We start from the raw sequence: 18,164 nt of genomic DNA, 5'->3' as shown, positions 1-18,164 counted from the left end.
CAGGCCATGGTGTGCTTACATTCCCAAAGAACAAACGTCAGCTTTGTACCAAGTAGCAGCTGCTCCAATCTGCCCCTCTGCTTTTGTTCACATTCCACTGAAGGCTATAGGAGTTATTTTCACTAACAAAGAGGGGCATTACTACCACAGATACATGAATATGTTAACTGCTTTCCTGTGTTTACAAGTACTTTATGCTTAATAACTATGGTTGTGTATACATAAATAACAAAATACAGTAATTTGAGTTGATCCTGTAAATGCTTTTACATCCTCAGCTTCTTCATAAACCAACCCTTCCAACTTCTTTAAGTGAAACTTGGTATTTGAACACAAGTACTCCGGTAAAACTCGTGAGTACCAAGCATGCACTGACGACTGCCTCAAGATCCTCAAGTACATGACACATAGGGTTATGTTCTAAATCCCCCATCCGCTAAGAAAAGGGAGAAAGAGCCCATAAGTCTATGTTATTCCACTATAACCCCACATTGCCCTTATCACCAACCTTCTGACAACTTTCCCAAATTTCCTAAACCCAAGGATATAGTCTGCACTGCAACACATCCTACCCACATAATGGGTGACTCAAAATTCATACGGATCATCTGTGCAATGGTTTAGCAAGTCCTCAACTATCCTACCTCTTTACACCTATATCCTAAACCTTGCCACTTATTACCCCCAAGTGCTCTTCTTCAGAATCCAATACTGCATTCTTACCACAATGTCTTATCCTTCAGTTTGTTCACTCCTATAATAACTCCATCTCACAGATACCTGTAAGCCTTCTTTATTTTCTAGCAAGCCATGAACCCTGTCCTGGCCTCACTTACTGCCTTGCCAGGCTCAATTACCGTATTTGAAGCACAGTGAATACCAACATCTTCCCATCCTGGCAAATCTGATACATTACCTTAGCCAACCCCAAACCTAATTCCAAAATCTTTCATTTCTTCACCATTCCAGTTGATTGTCACAAGCCTACAGACTGGAACCACTATGGACACACGGTCTCTAATTTCCACTGTGCCTTCAATTCCACTAGTAATATTTTTACTTGTCATTAGTGAGCTCAATCTCCCATTCACCTCAGCAGCTATTCTAATTTCAGATAATCCTCCCAAAGTCCTCTAACCTAGCACCAAAACTTTCTTTCTCAATGAGTTACCTCACTTCTTAAAAAATAAAACAGTGTTCAGGCATGAACTACCCCAAAGGCCAGCCCAAATTCCTCCTTCCCCAGTTTGCCTTCATCTGCCTCATTTCTAATTTCATCCTTCCTTTCCCAGCATGATTTTTCCCTTTATTAAAAGTTAGCTCCTCAAATCAATGATCTTTATCCTGGCTCATTTACCTTGGGAAGTTTTCCCTTTTCTTTCTTTTTTTAAGATTTTATTTATTTATTTGAGAGAGAGAGAGAGCATGAAAAGGAGGAGGGGCAGAGGAAGAAGCAGACTCCCTGCTGAGCAGGGAGTCTGATGTGAGACTTGATCCCAGGACTCCAGGATCATGACCTGAGCTGAAGGCGGTGGCCCAACCAACTGAGCCACCCAGATGCCCCATCAGTTTTGCCTTTTCTGCCTTGTACCTTCAACTTTTCCCTTTTCCCTTCAACCTATACGCTCAAGTTACTGATCACCTTTTAAAAAAAAAAAAGTTTTAGATGATTTTCCTTTAGCCAGTGTCCTCAACCTTCACCTCATGGATACCAGTAAGTCTCCTGCATTTTCAACATATGGCATTCCCTACTTTCCATCTCAGTATTTTTCTAAAACATACCCACTCAAGTTTAATTTACCACCTCATATCTCATTCATCCTGACAGAGCCAAATCCAAGAGATATTTCAGTCTTGGTATTACTGGAGTACTCAGTTGTATTAGACGTTGGTGACCCCAAATATTGTTTCAGAAGTTTTATTTTCCATCACTTCCACAAAGGTCAAGGGTTCTGACCTCAGTCACTGCTCTTGTCTGACTACATTCTCTCCTTGAACAATCTTACCTTTTTTTTAAATAAGATTTTATTTATTTATTTGACAGATAGAGATCACAAGTAGGGAGAGAGGCAGGTACAGGGAGAAAAAGGCGGAAGCAGGCTCCCTGCTGAGCAGAGAGCCTGACATGGCGCTTGATCCGAGGACCCTGGGATCATGACCCGAGCCGAAGGCAGAGGCTTTAACCCACTGAGCCACCCAGGTGTCCCAACAATCTCACTTTTTAATGCAGCTCCTCCCTTGAACCCATTCCTCCTATATACCAATCTCAGATAATGGTATTATTATACAAACAGTAAACAAAACCAAAAATCCAGATAGTTTCCTCGTTTTTATTCCCATATCCAACGACCATAGCTTGCTGATTTTTTGCTCCCTAAGCATTTATCAAATTTAATCCTTTTTCTCCATTCCAACCTCCCTTCTGTAATTCAGGTATTCAAGATTTCTTGTTCTATCTCCAGTGCCACCGTTAAAAAATCATCCTCTAGGAGTCCTTGGGTGGCTCAGTCAGCTAAGCATCCCATTCTTGATTTAGGCTCAGGTCATGATCTCAGGGTCACAAGATCAAGCTCCATGTCACATCGTGCTCTGTGCTCAGCAAGGAGTCTGCTTGGGATTCTCTCTCTCCCTCTCCTTCTGCCCCTCCCCCTGCTCTCTCGCTCTCTAAAAATAAATTTTAAAAAAATCTTTAAAAAAATCATCCTCTACACTGAAGACAAAGGAAACTACATTCCAACTGGGCTAGCCTGTCTACCAAGTTAAAATTTTTCAGGAGCTCCCCATTGCTAAAAGAATAAAACTACATTTTTAAAACTATGTATTCAGACTTCTTAGTTATAATTTAATTCACAATTCCCTATGTCAGACATATGAATCCATTAACACCTCTACACATCATGCTTTATACAGCTTTGTTCATGCACCTCCTTTTGCAGGAACATACTCCCCATTACCCTTCATCTGGTCAACTCTTGTTTTTCCTTCAAGTTTTGTTCATATTATCTGTTCCTACAGGAAATCTTCAATAAAACCTCCCAGAACAGGGTAAATGTTTCTGTCTTCCTACAGCATTCTATGCAACTTCAGCATGTATATTAGGCTATCTTCTTATGCATCTACTTCACTCATTAGACTCTAAGCTAATGATATAAGCACAGCAGCCGACAAAGTAAACACTCAATAAACACTTGTACTATTGAACTAATAAACCAAAGGTGTTTTATAGTATTTTTCTCTGTCAAATAGTATATCACCAAAGAAGATAAAATGACTACAATAAAATTCAAAATTAAACATTGCTTTCAGGGCGACTATGTGGCTCAGTCAGTTAAGGGTCTGCCTTTAGCTCTGGTTGTGGTCCCAGGGTCCTGGGATCAAGCCCCACGTCTGGCTCCCTGCTTGGCAGGGAGTCTGCTTTTCCCTCTGCCCTTATCCTGCTCATGCTCTCTCTAGCTCTATCCTTCTTTCGCACTCTCTCTCAAATAAAAAAATTAGGGGCAACTGGGTGCCGCAGTCATTAAGCTGCCTTTGACTTGGGTTGTGATCCTGGGGTCCCGGGATCAAGCCCTGCATCAGGCTTTCTACATGGCAGAGGCCTGCTTCTCCCTCTCACACACCCCCTGCTTTTATTTCCCTCACTGTCTGTCAAATAAAATCTTTTAAAAATAAAATAAAATAGGGGCACCTGGGTGGCTCAGTTACGTGTCTGCCTTCAGCTCAAGTTATGATCCCAGGGTTCTGGGACTGAGCCCCCCATCGGGCTCCCTGCTCAGCAGGGAGCCTGCTTCTCTCTCTCCCACTCCCCCTGCTTATATTGCCTCTCTTGCTGTCTCTCCCTCTTTGTCAAATAAATAATCTTTAAAAAAAAAAATAAAAAATAAATCTTTGCTTTAAAGAAAATCAACAGATATAAAAATACTGAACTATTTAATCAAAATTTTCTATATGTGAATACAGGGGGAAAAAACCTCAGCATTTAAAAAGAAAGTATGTTGGGGCACCTGGGTGGCTCAGTGGGTTAAGTCTCTGCCTTCGGCTCAGGTCATGATCTCAGCATCCTGGGATCGAGCCCCACATCGGGCTCTCTGCTCAGAGGGGAGCCTGCCTCCCCCTCTCTCTCTGCCTGCCTCTCTGCCTACTTGTGATCTCTCTCTCTCTGTCAAATAAATAAATAAAATCTTTTAAAAAAAAAAAGTATGTTTGCCATGTGGTAACACACTTGTTCTATATTTCTAAATACTATTTAATACTTTACATCAAATCCATCCTAAAGTTTATTCTAAGACCTCATAACTACAGGGGAAAAAAAGGACTGTTAAAAACCATCTCATTCAGTCTAAATTAGTAACCCTTGGTAAAGTAGGACATGTTCCTTGAATACAAAATGAAGTGGCTCCTAATATAGTCTGAATTTTATCTACAAGTGTGTTTTGAAAAAAGAGATAATAAGATCACAGTACATATAGAACCAAGATGAACAGATGATGATATGATTGAAATGTGGATAAATTATCAGTACAAGGCTCTATTAAAGAAAAAAGTGGTAACTTTCAGAGGGAGGGTAGAAGTGTGGGAGACAGAAAATAACATATTCGGGACCTGGGTGGCTCAGTTGATTAAGCATTGCCTTCAGCTCAGGTCATGATCCCAGGGTCCTGGGATCGAATCCCGCATTGAGTTCCTTGTTCAGCAGGGAGCCTGTTTTTCCCTCTCCCTGCTGTTCCTCCTGCTTGTGCTCTCTCTCTGACAAATAATAAGATCTTAAAGAAAAAGAAAACAATGCATTCATTTTTCCTCTGTTAGCTGTTATTTAATCCAGTTGTTTCCAATGACTGACTCCACACTTATTTGATATGAACCACTAATATGTGTATGTATGTGTGTGTGTGTGTGTGTGTGTGTGTGTGTGTGTTGGATTTACAAAGTACGTAAGGTGCTATAGTATGAAACACATAAAAAACAAAGTGAAAAACATTAGATAAGTTATAAACCGAAAGTCCTACAGCTAGTAATGGACCTGTGGAAGATGGTGTGAAGCCAGGTGGCCTAGTAGCAGCAGTGATGGCAATCTGCACAAGGAAAGTGCTGGACAGAGCAAGAAGGAAGACCCAAAGGGTCAGAAGACTAACTACGTAAACAATGTGAGCAAAAATATCGAGATATTGGTTTCAAGTCTGGGATCAGATTCTACTCTACTGACAAGCTAGTAAATTAGACTGTTAGTGTTTCATGGATACTAGTAGAAGATACAAAACTACTGGGACAAAGGTTTTTTATTATTCTCAGCACAGCAAGCAACATAGCATTGGCTTGTTTGCACAAGTCTGATTCTAAGTCCCACAAAAACAATGTGATATAAGCCAAGACTGATGCTACAAACATAGTGGGTTTGGTTCACAACTATGGAACACTTGAAGAAGACACTACTTTTCACACAAAGCAATACGTAAGGCTGCTCTTTGACACAGAGAAAGAACTACCCTATCTTTCAAGAATGCTCAGGACAAACTCAGTTCTGAGAAACACCATGGGTAAAAAGTGGTCAGGGCCTTGCATTCTTGGCATATCTTGGCAAGATATGTAAGAGAGCAAGAGACCCATGGGAGCCAGGTTTTTCACTGATGGAAAGAGGGGGTAAAATACAGTATGGAAAACAGGAAAAGAATACTGCCACAAACTCATGGCCTTCAATATATGTAAATAACGTGTAAAAATAAACACAGATGTAAAAGAGTATGTGTGTGTGTATGTGCGCACGGGTGTGCACATGCACGCACACTAGTTTCCAGATCTGGGACTTTCCACCAATGAGAACCTGTGCACCTTGGAGAAATAGCTTAGACGTTAGGCCTGAGGGAGAGAAAGCATAAGAATAACCTGGAAAATCCTGCATCCAAAAGATAAGGAAGTGATCAAAGAATGACATGGACAAACCATAACCAAACAGCACTGATTTAGCAATGGATTCTTAGATATGACACCAAAAACAACAAAAGAAGAAAAAATAGAGATTGGACTTTATTAAAACCAAAATTTTGAATACTGAAGGATATTATCAAAAGAACAGAATATGTGCAAGCTACATATCTGTTAAGGATTTAATATCCAGAATATATAAAGAACTCTTCTAAAATTCAACAATGAGGGGGTGCCTGGGTGGCTTAGTGGGTTAATGCCTCTGCTTTCGGCTCAGGTCATGATCCCAGGGTCCTGGGATCGAGCCCCACATCGGGCTCTCTGCTCAGCAGGGATCCTGTTTCCTCCTCTCTCTCTCTCTGCCTGCCTCTCTGCCTACTTGTGATCTCTCTCTCTCTGTCAAATAAATAAATAAAATCTTTAAAAAATAAGGGCTCTCTGGTCAGTGGGGAGCCTGTTTCTCCCTCTCTCTCTGCCTGCCTCTCTGCCTACTTGTGACCTCTCTCTGTCAAATAAATAAATATTAAAAAAAAAAAAAACAAAACTATAGAGATGCCACTTCACACTTACGAAGATGGCAGTAACAACAACAACAGGAAGGATAATAATATAAGGTCATATGTCAATTATACATCAGAAAAAAAAAAAAAGGAATCCACATAAAGCCTATGGAAACAATGAAAACAATAAAAAGGATAAGGAAACACATTGATTATACCTAAAAAGAAAAAAAAGTCCACACAAAGCCTTCAGAAAAGCCTCTAACATTACAAAATATACCCATATTAATACGATTTATCAAAGTACAGTAAATGAATTGCCACAAATGAACAACTGCTCCAGAGTCAAGTAGATAGTACAATGTGACTTATACTTATCACATGAGACAAATAAATTAAGGGTGGAAAAGATCACTGGAAATGCTGGAATTGTTAATATGTACAGGGCTCCACTGAAAATCTTCATACAACCATTTAAAAGAAAACACAGAGTATTTATTTAAATGAAAAGAGATACTGCATACACTGAATTTCAAAAGTAGCATTCGTTTTCATACACACATAATAGATTTAGCTAAAATTAGGCTCACATTCCTTTTTTTTCTTTTTTAAGGTCTTAAAGGAATGTAAGTTTCAACAAGACTTCACAGAGCTGCAACTAGTTCAGCACTGAGTTTCCAAGAAGCCTGAGTTTCTAGGGAAGACCCTTTCCCTCCATTATTCACCCAAGCATCATTCTAAATTCTCCACCTACCCTCGGATCACCGCAGGTTTTAAAAAGGAAACACATAAAAGCTGTGCCACACCAGTCCTCCAGCTGCTCTCTGCTGCCTCTTACCTTTGCTCTATGAATTCTACACCAGCTGATGTCATTCCTGAAGTAAGAGTCATCCCCTCCTGCCTGTAAAACTTTCTGCCGAGCACAAGCAACCAAAGCCCAATTCAAAGATCACTTTTACACCAATGATTCCTCCAAATTCATTTCCAGAACTGACCTTCTCTATGCAATTTTATTCCCACTCTCTCCACCAGACTCCAACAACTCAGATGTCCTCTAGCACCTGTGCTTCAGCCAAAATGGCATCATCATATACATATTCAGTACTTGCTTGCTATGGCCCAGCCACCAGTCTTTCCTCTAGCTCTAGCCATCTCTTCTGACAGAAATGCTAACTAGCCTTCAGAGTTCAACTCAAATGATCTCTCCCCCGCAGTCTTTCCTCATCACCTTACTTATCATCATTCTTCTGAACTCCTTCAGTGTCAGAACTTATCCCAGTAAGTCTGATCCACCCCATTCTCCTTTGTATTACTTACTTCAGAGTATTTCTTCTTTCCCTTATCTGACAACAAAGAACAGAAACTCCTTCTAGAAGCTCTTATTCACTTTCATTCTCACAACACAATGTAGCAGTTTAAAAAATACACAGCAATCATTTCATTATACAGATAGTGCTTGTGAACATTTAGGCTGTAACTTGCTATAGCAATATTATATTTACAAAATAACTAATAAGAAAATAACAAATATATAACAAATATAAAACTTATATTTATATACATATTTATACACATATAAATATGTAACAAATATATAACATACATAACAAAGTAATATATAACATATATCCATAAATAAATAACAAATATATAACAAAATAACAGAACCTGAAATGACTGTAATCTAGGTTTTAATTTTTAAAAGCACTTAACAGAATGCCCCCACATACACATATACACACAATAATAAAAAGAATATAACAAGTAGTGGTAAGTATGTGAAGAAACTGGGAATCTTGTACACTGGTGAGAATACAAAATGGTACAGCCACTACAGAAAACAGTTTGGTGGGGCGCCTGGGTGGCTCAGTAGGTTAAAGCCTCTGCCTTTAGCTTGGGTCATGATCACAGGTTCCTGGGATCGAGCCCCACACCGGGCTTTCAGCTCAGCAGGGAGCCTGCTTCCTCCTCTCTCTCCTCTCTCTCTGTCTGCCTCTCTGCCTACTTGTGATCTCTGTCTGTCAAATAAATAAGTAAAATCTTAAAAAAAAAAAAGAAAGAAAGAAAGAAAACAGTTTGGTGTTTCCTCAAAAAGGTAGAAAACAGTTTGGTGGTTCCTCAAAAAGGTAAACATAGAATTACCATATGACCCAGCAATTCTACTCCTAGATATGCATGCAAAAGAATCGAAAACAGAGACTCAAAATAGATAGTTATTTGTCAATGTTCCCAGCAGCATTATTTATGATAGCCAGAAAGTAGAAACAACCCAAATATTCAAGATAAATGGATAAACAAAATGTGGTAAATACACAAAATGGAATATTATATACCAATAAAAAGGAATGACATTCTGTTACACTAAGTTAAAAACATCATGGTAAGTGAAAGAAGACGAACACAAATGGACAAGTATTGCATGATTCCACTTATATGACCATCAAGAACAGGCACATTTTTAAAGACAGAAAGTAGAATGGCAGTTGCCCTGGGCTGAGAGAAAGGAAACATAAGGAATTATTGCTTAACAGGTATAGCTTCTGTTTGAGATGATGAGAAAAAGTTTTGAAAATGGTTTTTTTCTGTAACCATCTTACCTGATATTGTGAATGTAATTAGCACTAGTGAATTGTGCACTTAAAAATGGTTAAAATGTCATATTTTCTATTATACATATGCCTCTACAACTAAGTATTTTTTGAAAAAAACACAGAAGCTAACTTCAAGGGATTCTCACTGACCAAATTTCAGCACCATAATGACAGCAACAGTTTATAGCACATTGAAAATAGGAATCCACACTGATATAAACAAAGTTTGGTTTTTTCTTAAAGGGGGTGGAGAAGAGAAAGCTATTTCTCACAACAGATAACAGGTAACAGTATGCATAATAAGTACAGAAAGAAGAGTATAATTACAAAATCACCATTACAAACAATTTTATTGATTCAGGCAAGAAACACCAATGAATGCTAGAACTAGTGGGTGGAAATGGGATGAAAAATGGCATACTCGCATAGTTTGAAAGTATCTCCAGAACAAAACACTAATGTCAGGTGAAGAGGCCTACTTCACGGTGAAGAAATTTTGCAGACCCCATCTTAATCAAGGGATAAAAGTCAACAACACCAATAAGGGAACAAATCAACACACGCAACCTAATAGGATGCAATAAAAAGAATCCAGCATCACTTCAGGAATTGTCCTGCCAAAAATGCATAACTGAACTCTAATCATAAACATCAGACAAACCTAAATTGAGAAACAGTCTACAAAATGTCTGCCCATCTTGCCGAAAACAGTGAGCCATAGAAATCAAGGAACAGACTAAAGAACTATTCCAGATTAAAGAAGTCTACAAAAATAGGACCTAGGAACTCACATTAGATCTTTTTGCTATAAAACACACTATTGGGGCATTGTGGGAAACATTACTGGGGTCTCTGGGTTTTTTTAAATTATTCTCACAACTTTGTATAAACTTAAAAACTGTATCAAATGTTTTAAATAGTCTAATAATTTCCACACTATAAAGAATTATGGTGTACACCTCAATAAAAATAAAAACACTAGTTGGCATGGTCCTAAATACTCAGAACCTTATTTTCTTACCAATATACACAAGCACTCTCTGCATGGTTTACAATGCAGCAGTATTTTTTTTCCCCTAAAACAAACAGGTGGGGGCGCCTGGGCGGCTCAGTCGTTAAGCATCTGCTTTAGCTCAGATCATGAACCCAGGGTCCTGGGACAGAGCCCCACTTTGGGCTCCCTGCTCAGCAGGAAGCCTGCTTCTCCCTCTCCCACTCCCCCTGCTTGTGTTCCCTCTCTTGCTGTCTCTCTCTGTCAAATACATAAATAAAATCTTAAAAAAAAAAAAAAAAGTTATTTTCTATTTACAAAGTCTTCAATGAGACCACCTAATAGGGAACAACATACAGACAGCCAGAAAGATGCTAGCCTTGAAAAGCATTAGCTTCTTTGATAGTCTAATACCTGAAATGTCACTGAGGACACCCAGACATCAAGCGAAGGTGCAGAAGATGGGGAAGAACCCCTTCTATACTACAACCATTTCATTTTTATTCATTTTTATGAATTTTTGTTTTTTTATCTTTTTACTATCCATAATTCATACTAAAATGTAGGCTAATGAGAGCACAACTTTTATCCCCAGAGGCTAGAAGAATAGCTAACATATACCAGTCACCCAATAAATACTTATCAAATGAATGAATATACCATACGGAATGAACTCTATACCAAAAAATTTCATACAACAGAGTAGGAGTACAGGCAACACTCTCTGATCACAAAATAACTAGAATATACTATGTTGGAATCAGTATAAAATTGCTGTCTATCAGGGGTGCCGGGGTGGTTCAGTTGGTTGAGTGTCTGACTCTTGACCTCAGGGTTGTAAGTTTGAACCCCATGGTGGGCTCCACTCTGGACATGGAGCTACTTTAAAAAGATTAAATAAATAAAAATTGTATCTATAAGAATCAATGGAATACAGTTATAACAATTCTTAAAAAGAAATTTTAAAACTCTACTTATATTATACTCATAAATAAGATGGAAAGAAAAATAAATATCAAAATTAAAATGTTAGTTTTTTTTCAAATATTGAAACAGATGTTGCAAGCCTTTTAGAAGATAAACTGAAAAACATCGATTAAAAAGTAAAATATAGGGGCGCCTGGGTGGCTCAGTGGGTTAAAGCCTCTGCCTTCGGCTCAGGTCATGATTCCAGGGTCCTGGGATAGAGCCCCGCATCAGGCTCTCTGCTCAGCAGGGAGCTGTTTCCTCCTCTTTCTCTGCCTGCCTCTCTGCCTACTTATGATCTCTGTCTGTCAAATAAAATCTAAAAAAACAAAAACAAAAAAAAACTTAAAAAAAAAAAAAAGTAAAATATGTATGTCCTGTGACCCAGAAATTCCACTTCTGGCAATCTATCTCATAGAAACGAAAGTACTGTTTTATAATGACATCATATACTCCAATTTATTACAACACTGTTTTGTACTAGCAACAGAGTGAATATTCATCAATATGTGAACAGCTAAATTATTTGGTATACCCACATGATGTGACGTAACTTAGCTGTTAAAAGGATTCAAATAGGGGTTCCTGGGTGGCTCAGTGGGTTAAAGCCTCTGCCTTCGGCTCAGGTCATGATCCCAGGGTCCTGGGATCAAGCCCCACATAAGGCACTCTGCTCTGCGGGGAGCCTGCCTCCTCCTCTCTCTCTGCCTGCCTCTCTGCCTACTTGTGATCTCTGTCTGTCAAATAAATAAATAAAAATCTTTATTTAAAAAAAAAAAAGGATTCAAATAAAAGTTAAACCAAATAACCTGGAGGAATTTCCACAAGCCCTGAATGAGAAAAGCAACTTAAAGAATATGTATAATGTGACCTCATTAACTACAAATACCCCAAATTAAATATAAATTTAAAAAATAACACCCAGCTGTTAACATGACTGTGGGAAACGGGGAGTCCCATATGTGATTTTATTTCATTTATGTAAAATTATACACACACACAGGAAAATAATAAAATGCTTTAAAAAATATGACAGAAAGGGAGAATAAAGATAGAAACCAACTATTATTTTAAAAACTGAAATCGACTCAAATCAACCTGAAAACTGTTTCTTTGGAGTGAATATAAACCACTGGTTAATCTAATCAAGAGTTTTCCTTACACTTTTGCTTTTCACATTTAGGCCTTTATTATACCAGATATTTTGATACACCAGGCTTTCGATTTCACTTTTTTTTCCCCTCAAATGGATGGCCATTTCTCCCAACACTATTAACTGAAAAGTTCATTCTTTCCCCATTTTATTTGTAGTGCCACTGTTGCATTGTTGCTGTATCCCAAACTCCTGGGTATATTTAGGTTTGTTTCTAGACTCCCTATCCTGTTTCATGTTTACATTACTATAGCTTGTAATGTAAGTTTTGATAGTATATCGAGCCTTCATACCTTTTTCAATGCTACTTTTGACATCTGGTCCTTTACTCTTTCATAGTAAATTTAGAAACAGCTTACCAACTTCCATGGAGAAAAATCCTAGAATTTAGACTGGAACTGAACTGAATGAACATCTGAATTTTAGAACTGATATCTTCATGATACTGTCTCTACCCAGCCAAGAATATCACATATATGTTGCTCCTTTTACTCGCGTCTTTTCAAATGTCCTTTAGAAATGACTTGCAATTTCATCTACATAGGTCTCACACACTTTTGTTAGATTTATTCCCATTACTCCTTACAGTTTTTATGTTATAGAAAATATTTTTAAATTACATTTTCTAACTTATGCTAATAGCTGATTTCGTTATACTTAACTTTGCTAATTTCCTAACAGTTCTGATAGTCTATAGACTCTATTGGATCTTCTACATAATTTATCATCTGTAAACAGCTTTCTTTCACTCTAACCCTTACAACTTCATTTTTCTTGTCTTACTGTGGAGGCTGAGACCTCCATTACCATGATAAATAGAAGCAGTGGTAACAGGCATCTTTGCTTTGTTCTAATTTTAAAGCAAATGCTTCTAACTCTACCATTTAGTATAGCAAATCCCTATTTATAAGATAAAGGAAATTCTCTCCGATTTCTAGCTGTCTAAAACTTAACTGTTCTGTTTAACAAATAAATTAAATTTTATTCAAGTATTTTTCAGCATCTATTTTCTCCATTACTCCTTTTGGGAAAGGTAGTCCTCCAAGAGTAGCAAGCTCTTGACAGTGTGTTCCTCAGCTGCAGTGCATCCCACTGTATATACAGCCACCATCTCTGCCCATGACATCACCCTATGGGACTTGGGGGCAGGGAACCAGCACTACCATGCTGATACCCCTGATGACTAAGGTGCTGTGTATAATAAACTGCCTTGCTCTCTGACCCACTCAATCCTGTTGTCTACTTCTGGCACCTAGAGAGTTGTAGCAGTTGACTACTTTCTCTTGTCTACAGAGAGAGTTATAAGAGATCTTTTTTTAAGATTTATTTATTTTTTGAGGGGGGGGAGGGACAGAGGGAGAGGAAGAAAGAATCCCAAGCAGACTCCCCACCAAGCATAGAGCCCAATTCTCCATGAGGCTGGATCTCACAACCCTGAGATCATGACCTGAACCAAAATCAAGAGTCAGATCCTTAACCAACTGAACCATCCCCCATAGGAGATCTTTAAAAAGCTCCTTTTATAACTTCTACTACTTCCTTTGTGAAGTCATTTAAAAAATCAAACAAGGGGCACCTAGGTGGCTCAGTCATGAAGCATCAGTCTTTAGCTCAGGTCATGATCCCACAGTCCTGGGATCGAGCCCCGGAGTGGGCTCCCTGCTCGTTTGGAGGCCTGCTTCTCCCTCTCCCACTCCCCCTGCTTGTGTTCCCTCTCTCACTGTGTCTCTCGCTGTCGAATAATAAATAAAATCTTTTTTTTTTAACATTTTATTTATTTGACAGACAGAGATCACAAGTAGGCAGAGAGGCAGGCAGAGAGAGAGAGGGGGGAAGCAGGCTCCCTGCTGAGCAGAGAACCCGATGGGGGGCTCGATCCCAGGATGCTGGGATCATGATCTGAGCCGAAGGCAAGGCTTTAACCCACTGAGCCACCCAGGCACCCCAATAAATAAAATCTTTTAAAAAAATCAGACAAACTTGAGGGGTACCTGGGTGGCTCAAGTCATGATCCCAAGATTCTGGGATCAAGCCCACATCAGGCTCTCTGCTCAGTGAGGAGTTTGCTTCTCCCTCTCCCTCTGCCCCTCCCGCCTAGCGTATAGTCTCTCTAATAAATAAATAACCTAAAAAATAAAAATAAAACAAACTTGATTAAATCTGTCCATCTGTGTTTTTTTTTCCTAACTATTCTATCAGATGCCTCTATAAGTAACCAAGACTAACAATGACTGAAGTTCTTCCAAAATGTATTAATAAAAGACACTCTCTAGGGACTCAAATATTCTGGAGGGGGGGGAAAAAGCCTTAACATTCTAATTAAGCAGATACCTTATAATCCATATTACACATTAAAAATAATTTAATACCTAATTTGATGAAAATATACCAGGAATTCAAACATTTTTTTATTATCGGTTTTTAAAATGCCAATACAGAATGCTATCAGTGCTATTATATTATAGTCACAAGAATATGTTTGTTGCTCTCAGAATTATAAATCCTAATAAAAAATATTTCATCTATAAGCCTTGAAATTAGATTTCAACATCAGACATCTCAGTGAATCAAGTATCAAAGTAGTTATGGTACTATGTTCATCATTTTACCTGTACTCAGGCTGTCGACTTGCAGAATGATCATCTCTTGTCCACCTATAGCCAGATTCATCCTGTAAAATAAAAAAAGTTATTTAGGTATTTGTTTACATTATTTTAATCAAGCAGGATATATCTAACAGTACTACTGGAAACGTCTCTAAGACCAAAATAATATGAGGACAAAGACACCTTTTTAAATCTCTCTGAGCTTCAAAGGCATAAAAAGTGGGGAAAAAGATATAGCAAGTCATCCATTTCAACAAGTAATTTAGTAGACCGATAACCTGTGGTACCATTTAGCTCTGTGAAAATGCTTATGGTATTTCTTTGGGGCCCTAACAGCCTTATTGCCAAAGACATGCCAGCATCACAACAGTTCAGGACACTTATAACAGAGGCTCAATTTAAATATAATCAAGCATACATTTCTCAACCTTTCATTTTATTTTCTTCCTGTCAAGTTCTCTCACCAATTTTCAAATTCAAGCCCCTGAATTTACTTTATCACTTTTCTTGTTCAAGTTTTTTTTCTCATCTTGATTCTTACCAAAACTTATGGCTGGAAACAATATCATAAGAAGCTATCACCTACCAATAAGCTATATTAGAGCAAGATGTGGCGCGAAGTTTAAAATTAATTTAAAAAAGCGTATTTTGTCCTCTCAAACAGAAAAGATACATTTGAAAAAATAGTAGTAGATCATGCCCAATTGCTTTAAAATTACATGTAGAACATAAAGTTATTTATAAATATTAATTCAGCTAAAATAAATACTGTTTTCATCTTCCTCTTTAGCATCATATATTCTAACGCAAGAGTAATGTATTCATCATTTTCCTTCCCAACAGTAAATCTAAACAAACAAAAGAAAAAACTCAAAAGCTCTATAATATTAGATCAAATAAGTATTTACTTTATATAACTGAACTCAAGATAAATTAGTGTCACAAGAGTCCTAAAGATCTCCAACAGACTTATTTTTGTTTAAAGAGAATATAAAGCAAAATTTTGTATAAACTATGATAAATGCAATCTTTAACAAAAAACTAAAGTTGAGGCACTATTATGCTACAACATTTTAGGGAAAAAATCATATTCACGAGGATTCAAATACAAATTGGTTCAATGAATCCAAAATTCCCTATCTATATCATTGATTTTCCTAAGAGGGGTACCAACTTTATGTGAAGGCCAATTTTTTTCTTCCTCAGACTACCTGGAATAATGGCTCCAAAGGCAAAATCCAGTATTTCTAGAATACAGATAATGTATAATATTTACTTTTCAACACAAATCCCTCTTCCTAAAGGAAAAGCATGACATTTAAAAATTGAAGAAAACAAAAATTCACTCTAGGAGAAGGAAGCTATGCACCCCAAACTTTAAAATGACAAGAAAACACTGAATAGTCTCATTACTACCTTAGAACTGTCAAGGCTCACCATAATGCAGTAGTAAGAGAACTGGAGTTCCATACACACCCAACCCTAGGTAAATCACCTTACCTCCTTTTCTTTGAGGGTCAAGTATGGAAAATAATTCCAACAGCCAAAGAGAGGTGAAATTTTAACATAAACAATGTTTGAATATGTACTGTTAATTGCAAAATTATATAGTAGGGAAGGCGAAAGGAGAAAATGTAGGAAAACTATCTGTAAGAGTGATGTAAACACACAAGCTAAGTCAAAGGAACTGCATCAAGGAATAGTTGCAATCAAGTTCAATGACAGATTACTGCAACATTAAATACATATTTCTAGATTATTAAAGATGATCAAGAGAAACAAAATACAATAGCAACATTAATGGTAATAATAGAAACTAACATTTAAAAAGTGCTTATTATATATAGGACAGGCAGTGTTTTGAGAGCTTTCTAATCTGAGGTACTAAGTAGACTTTAAGAAGTATAAGAAAAATGACAAAGAAGCTCAACTGTAACCCAACCTCACCCACAGCATCTCATCATGATGAAAATAATCAAAGTAATTATAAGTGGATACATCCAGTAGGAGATGGTAACCACTTGCTCATCACTCATGAGTACCAAGGCAATGTAGATTATCTTTATCTGCTTCCGTAAATTCTTGCCAATCCAGGGGATAAAAATACAGGCTAGCTGGAATTAATGTCACTTAGATAGAGCTACCCAGAGTGGCTTACCTACTTTGTCCCAAGATTCTCCACTACCAGTTCCCATTTGACAGCTCTAGCAGGCAACCCAACAGAGCATCAAGCAGGAAGTGTTTATTCAACTGCCTTCATGGCCAGTCACATAAATTTCAAAAATTACATGAGTTTTAAACTTATAAAAAATAACAATTAGTACACGGGGGAAATTTACATACTCCTCTGTGAGGTGGACCACTTCTTCGATCATGAGAAAAACTGCGGCCCTCGTCATATTCTTGGTAATCAACATGACTGTAATATCTACTGTAGTTTCCTTCACCAGGTCTGTCTAGCAGTGGTGGTTTCTTTGGCACAATATTAACTACTCTATGGTAGCCATCCTAAAACAGACAAAAAGAAATATATAAAAATCACTAATTTCTCTATTTGGTTTTGGAAAGGTTTTTTAAAAGTACAGGAGTTCTTATCCTTAATCAAATAGAGTAAATGTATAAACAAACAAAAATGCATTAATGAAATAACATGAATATAACTAATAGCAAGGTTTTCACATGGATTAAAGAAAATAAAATTGTTCAATGAAGAAAGCCAGGTGTTTAAAATAACAAGCAGCAATGCTAAAAACCAATTATAAATAATAAAAGAAAAAGTACATTATTGTTTTAATAAAAAATAAACACAAAAAGAATATTACGGTAGCTCTAATCCTAATTGCCTAAGAATTTTAGAAACAAAACCATTTAAGATAGCACACATCTTTAGTCTTTTGTGTTTGAAGTATACAGTTTTGAAGAAATACAAAATCTTCACACATAAGGAACAGCAAACAGGGAGGTATATTGAGCTAGAACCATCAAGAGGAAACATTCTGCTATTTCTCCAGAAGAGAAGAGAGCCCTTGACTTCACAGGTCTGGAAGCAAAATAAAACCTGATATAAAATTTGAACTATTTTCAAAGTAGTATGTTATTAATGTTTTAAAGTTTTAGCAACTACATGGACTTTTTTGTGGGAGTTGGGAAACTGGAAGGAGGGAGAACAACACCTCCCTGGGTTAGAAGCTGCTGTGAAATAACTGAACAAAAAGATGGTTACCAACAGTAAAAACTAGAGAGCTACATAACATGTATTTGTAAATAACCTGGGCTTGACCATTCACGGTCTTTCTACTGATATCAGACGAAATATATGTGAAAGAAATTAGAAAGCTATCAAAATGTAAGACATGACCAATTTAAGTTAACTAATTTGACAAAATAAAAAATAAAATCCAACATGCAGGGCATTACTATACCATCTTTATTCTCAGTTTC

The 18,164-nt window shown here is 37.4% G+C and overlaps 1 protein-coding gene across 8 annotated transcripts in view; it reads right to left on the bottom strand.

Annotated features, from left to right (window-relative positions):
• Positions 1-18,164, bottom strand: part of PPHLN1 (periphilin 1) — a 162,892-nt gene that overhangs the window by 125,899 nt on the left and 18,829 nt on the right. For 5 of the 8 annotated variants that reach the window (XM_046013304.1, XM_046013305.1, XM_046013306.1 and 2 more), the window contains 2 exons: positions 17,067-17,231; positions 14,727-14,788 (listed from right to left, as the gene is read on the bottom strand). In XM_046013304.1, coding sequence (XP_045869260.1) covers positions 14,727-14,788; positions 17,067-17,231 — 227 coding nt within the window. The remainder of the gene's footprint in view (positions 1-14,726; positions 14,789-17,066; positions 17,232-18,164) is intronic. The other 3 variants (XM_046013310.1, XM_046013311.1, XM_046013309.1) reach the window with 1 other exon arrangement.

This window comes from Meles meles, chromosome 7, assembly GCF_922984935.1.
Source record: "Meles meles chromosome 7, mMelMel3.1 paternal haplotype, whole genome shotgun sequence".
Taxonomy (NCBI): Eukaryota; Metazoa; Chordata; class Mammalia; order Carnivora; family Mustelidae; genus Meles; species Meles meles.
This window is presented reverse-complemented; position numbering and strand designations above follow the sequence as displayed.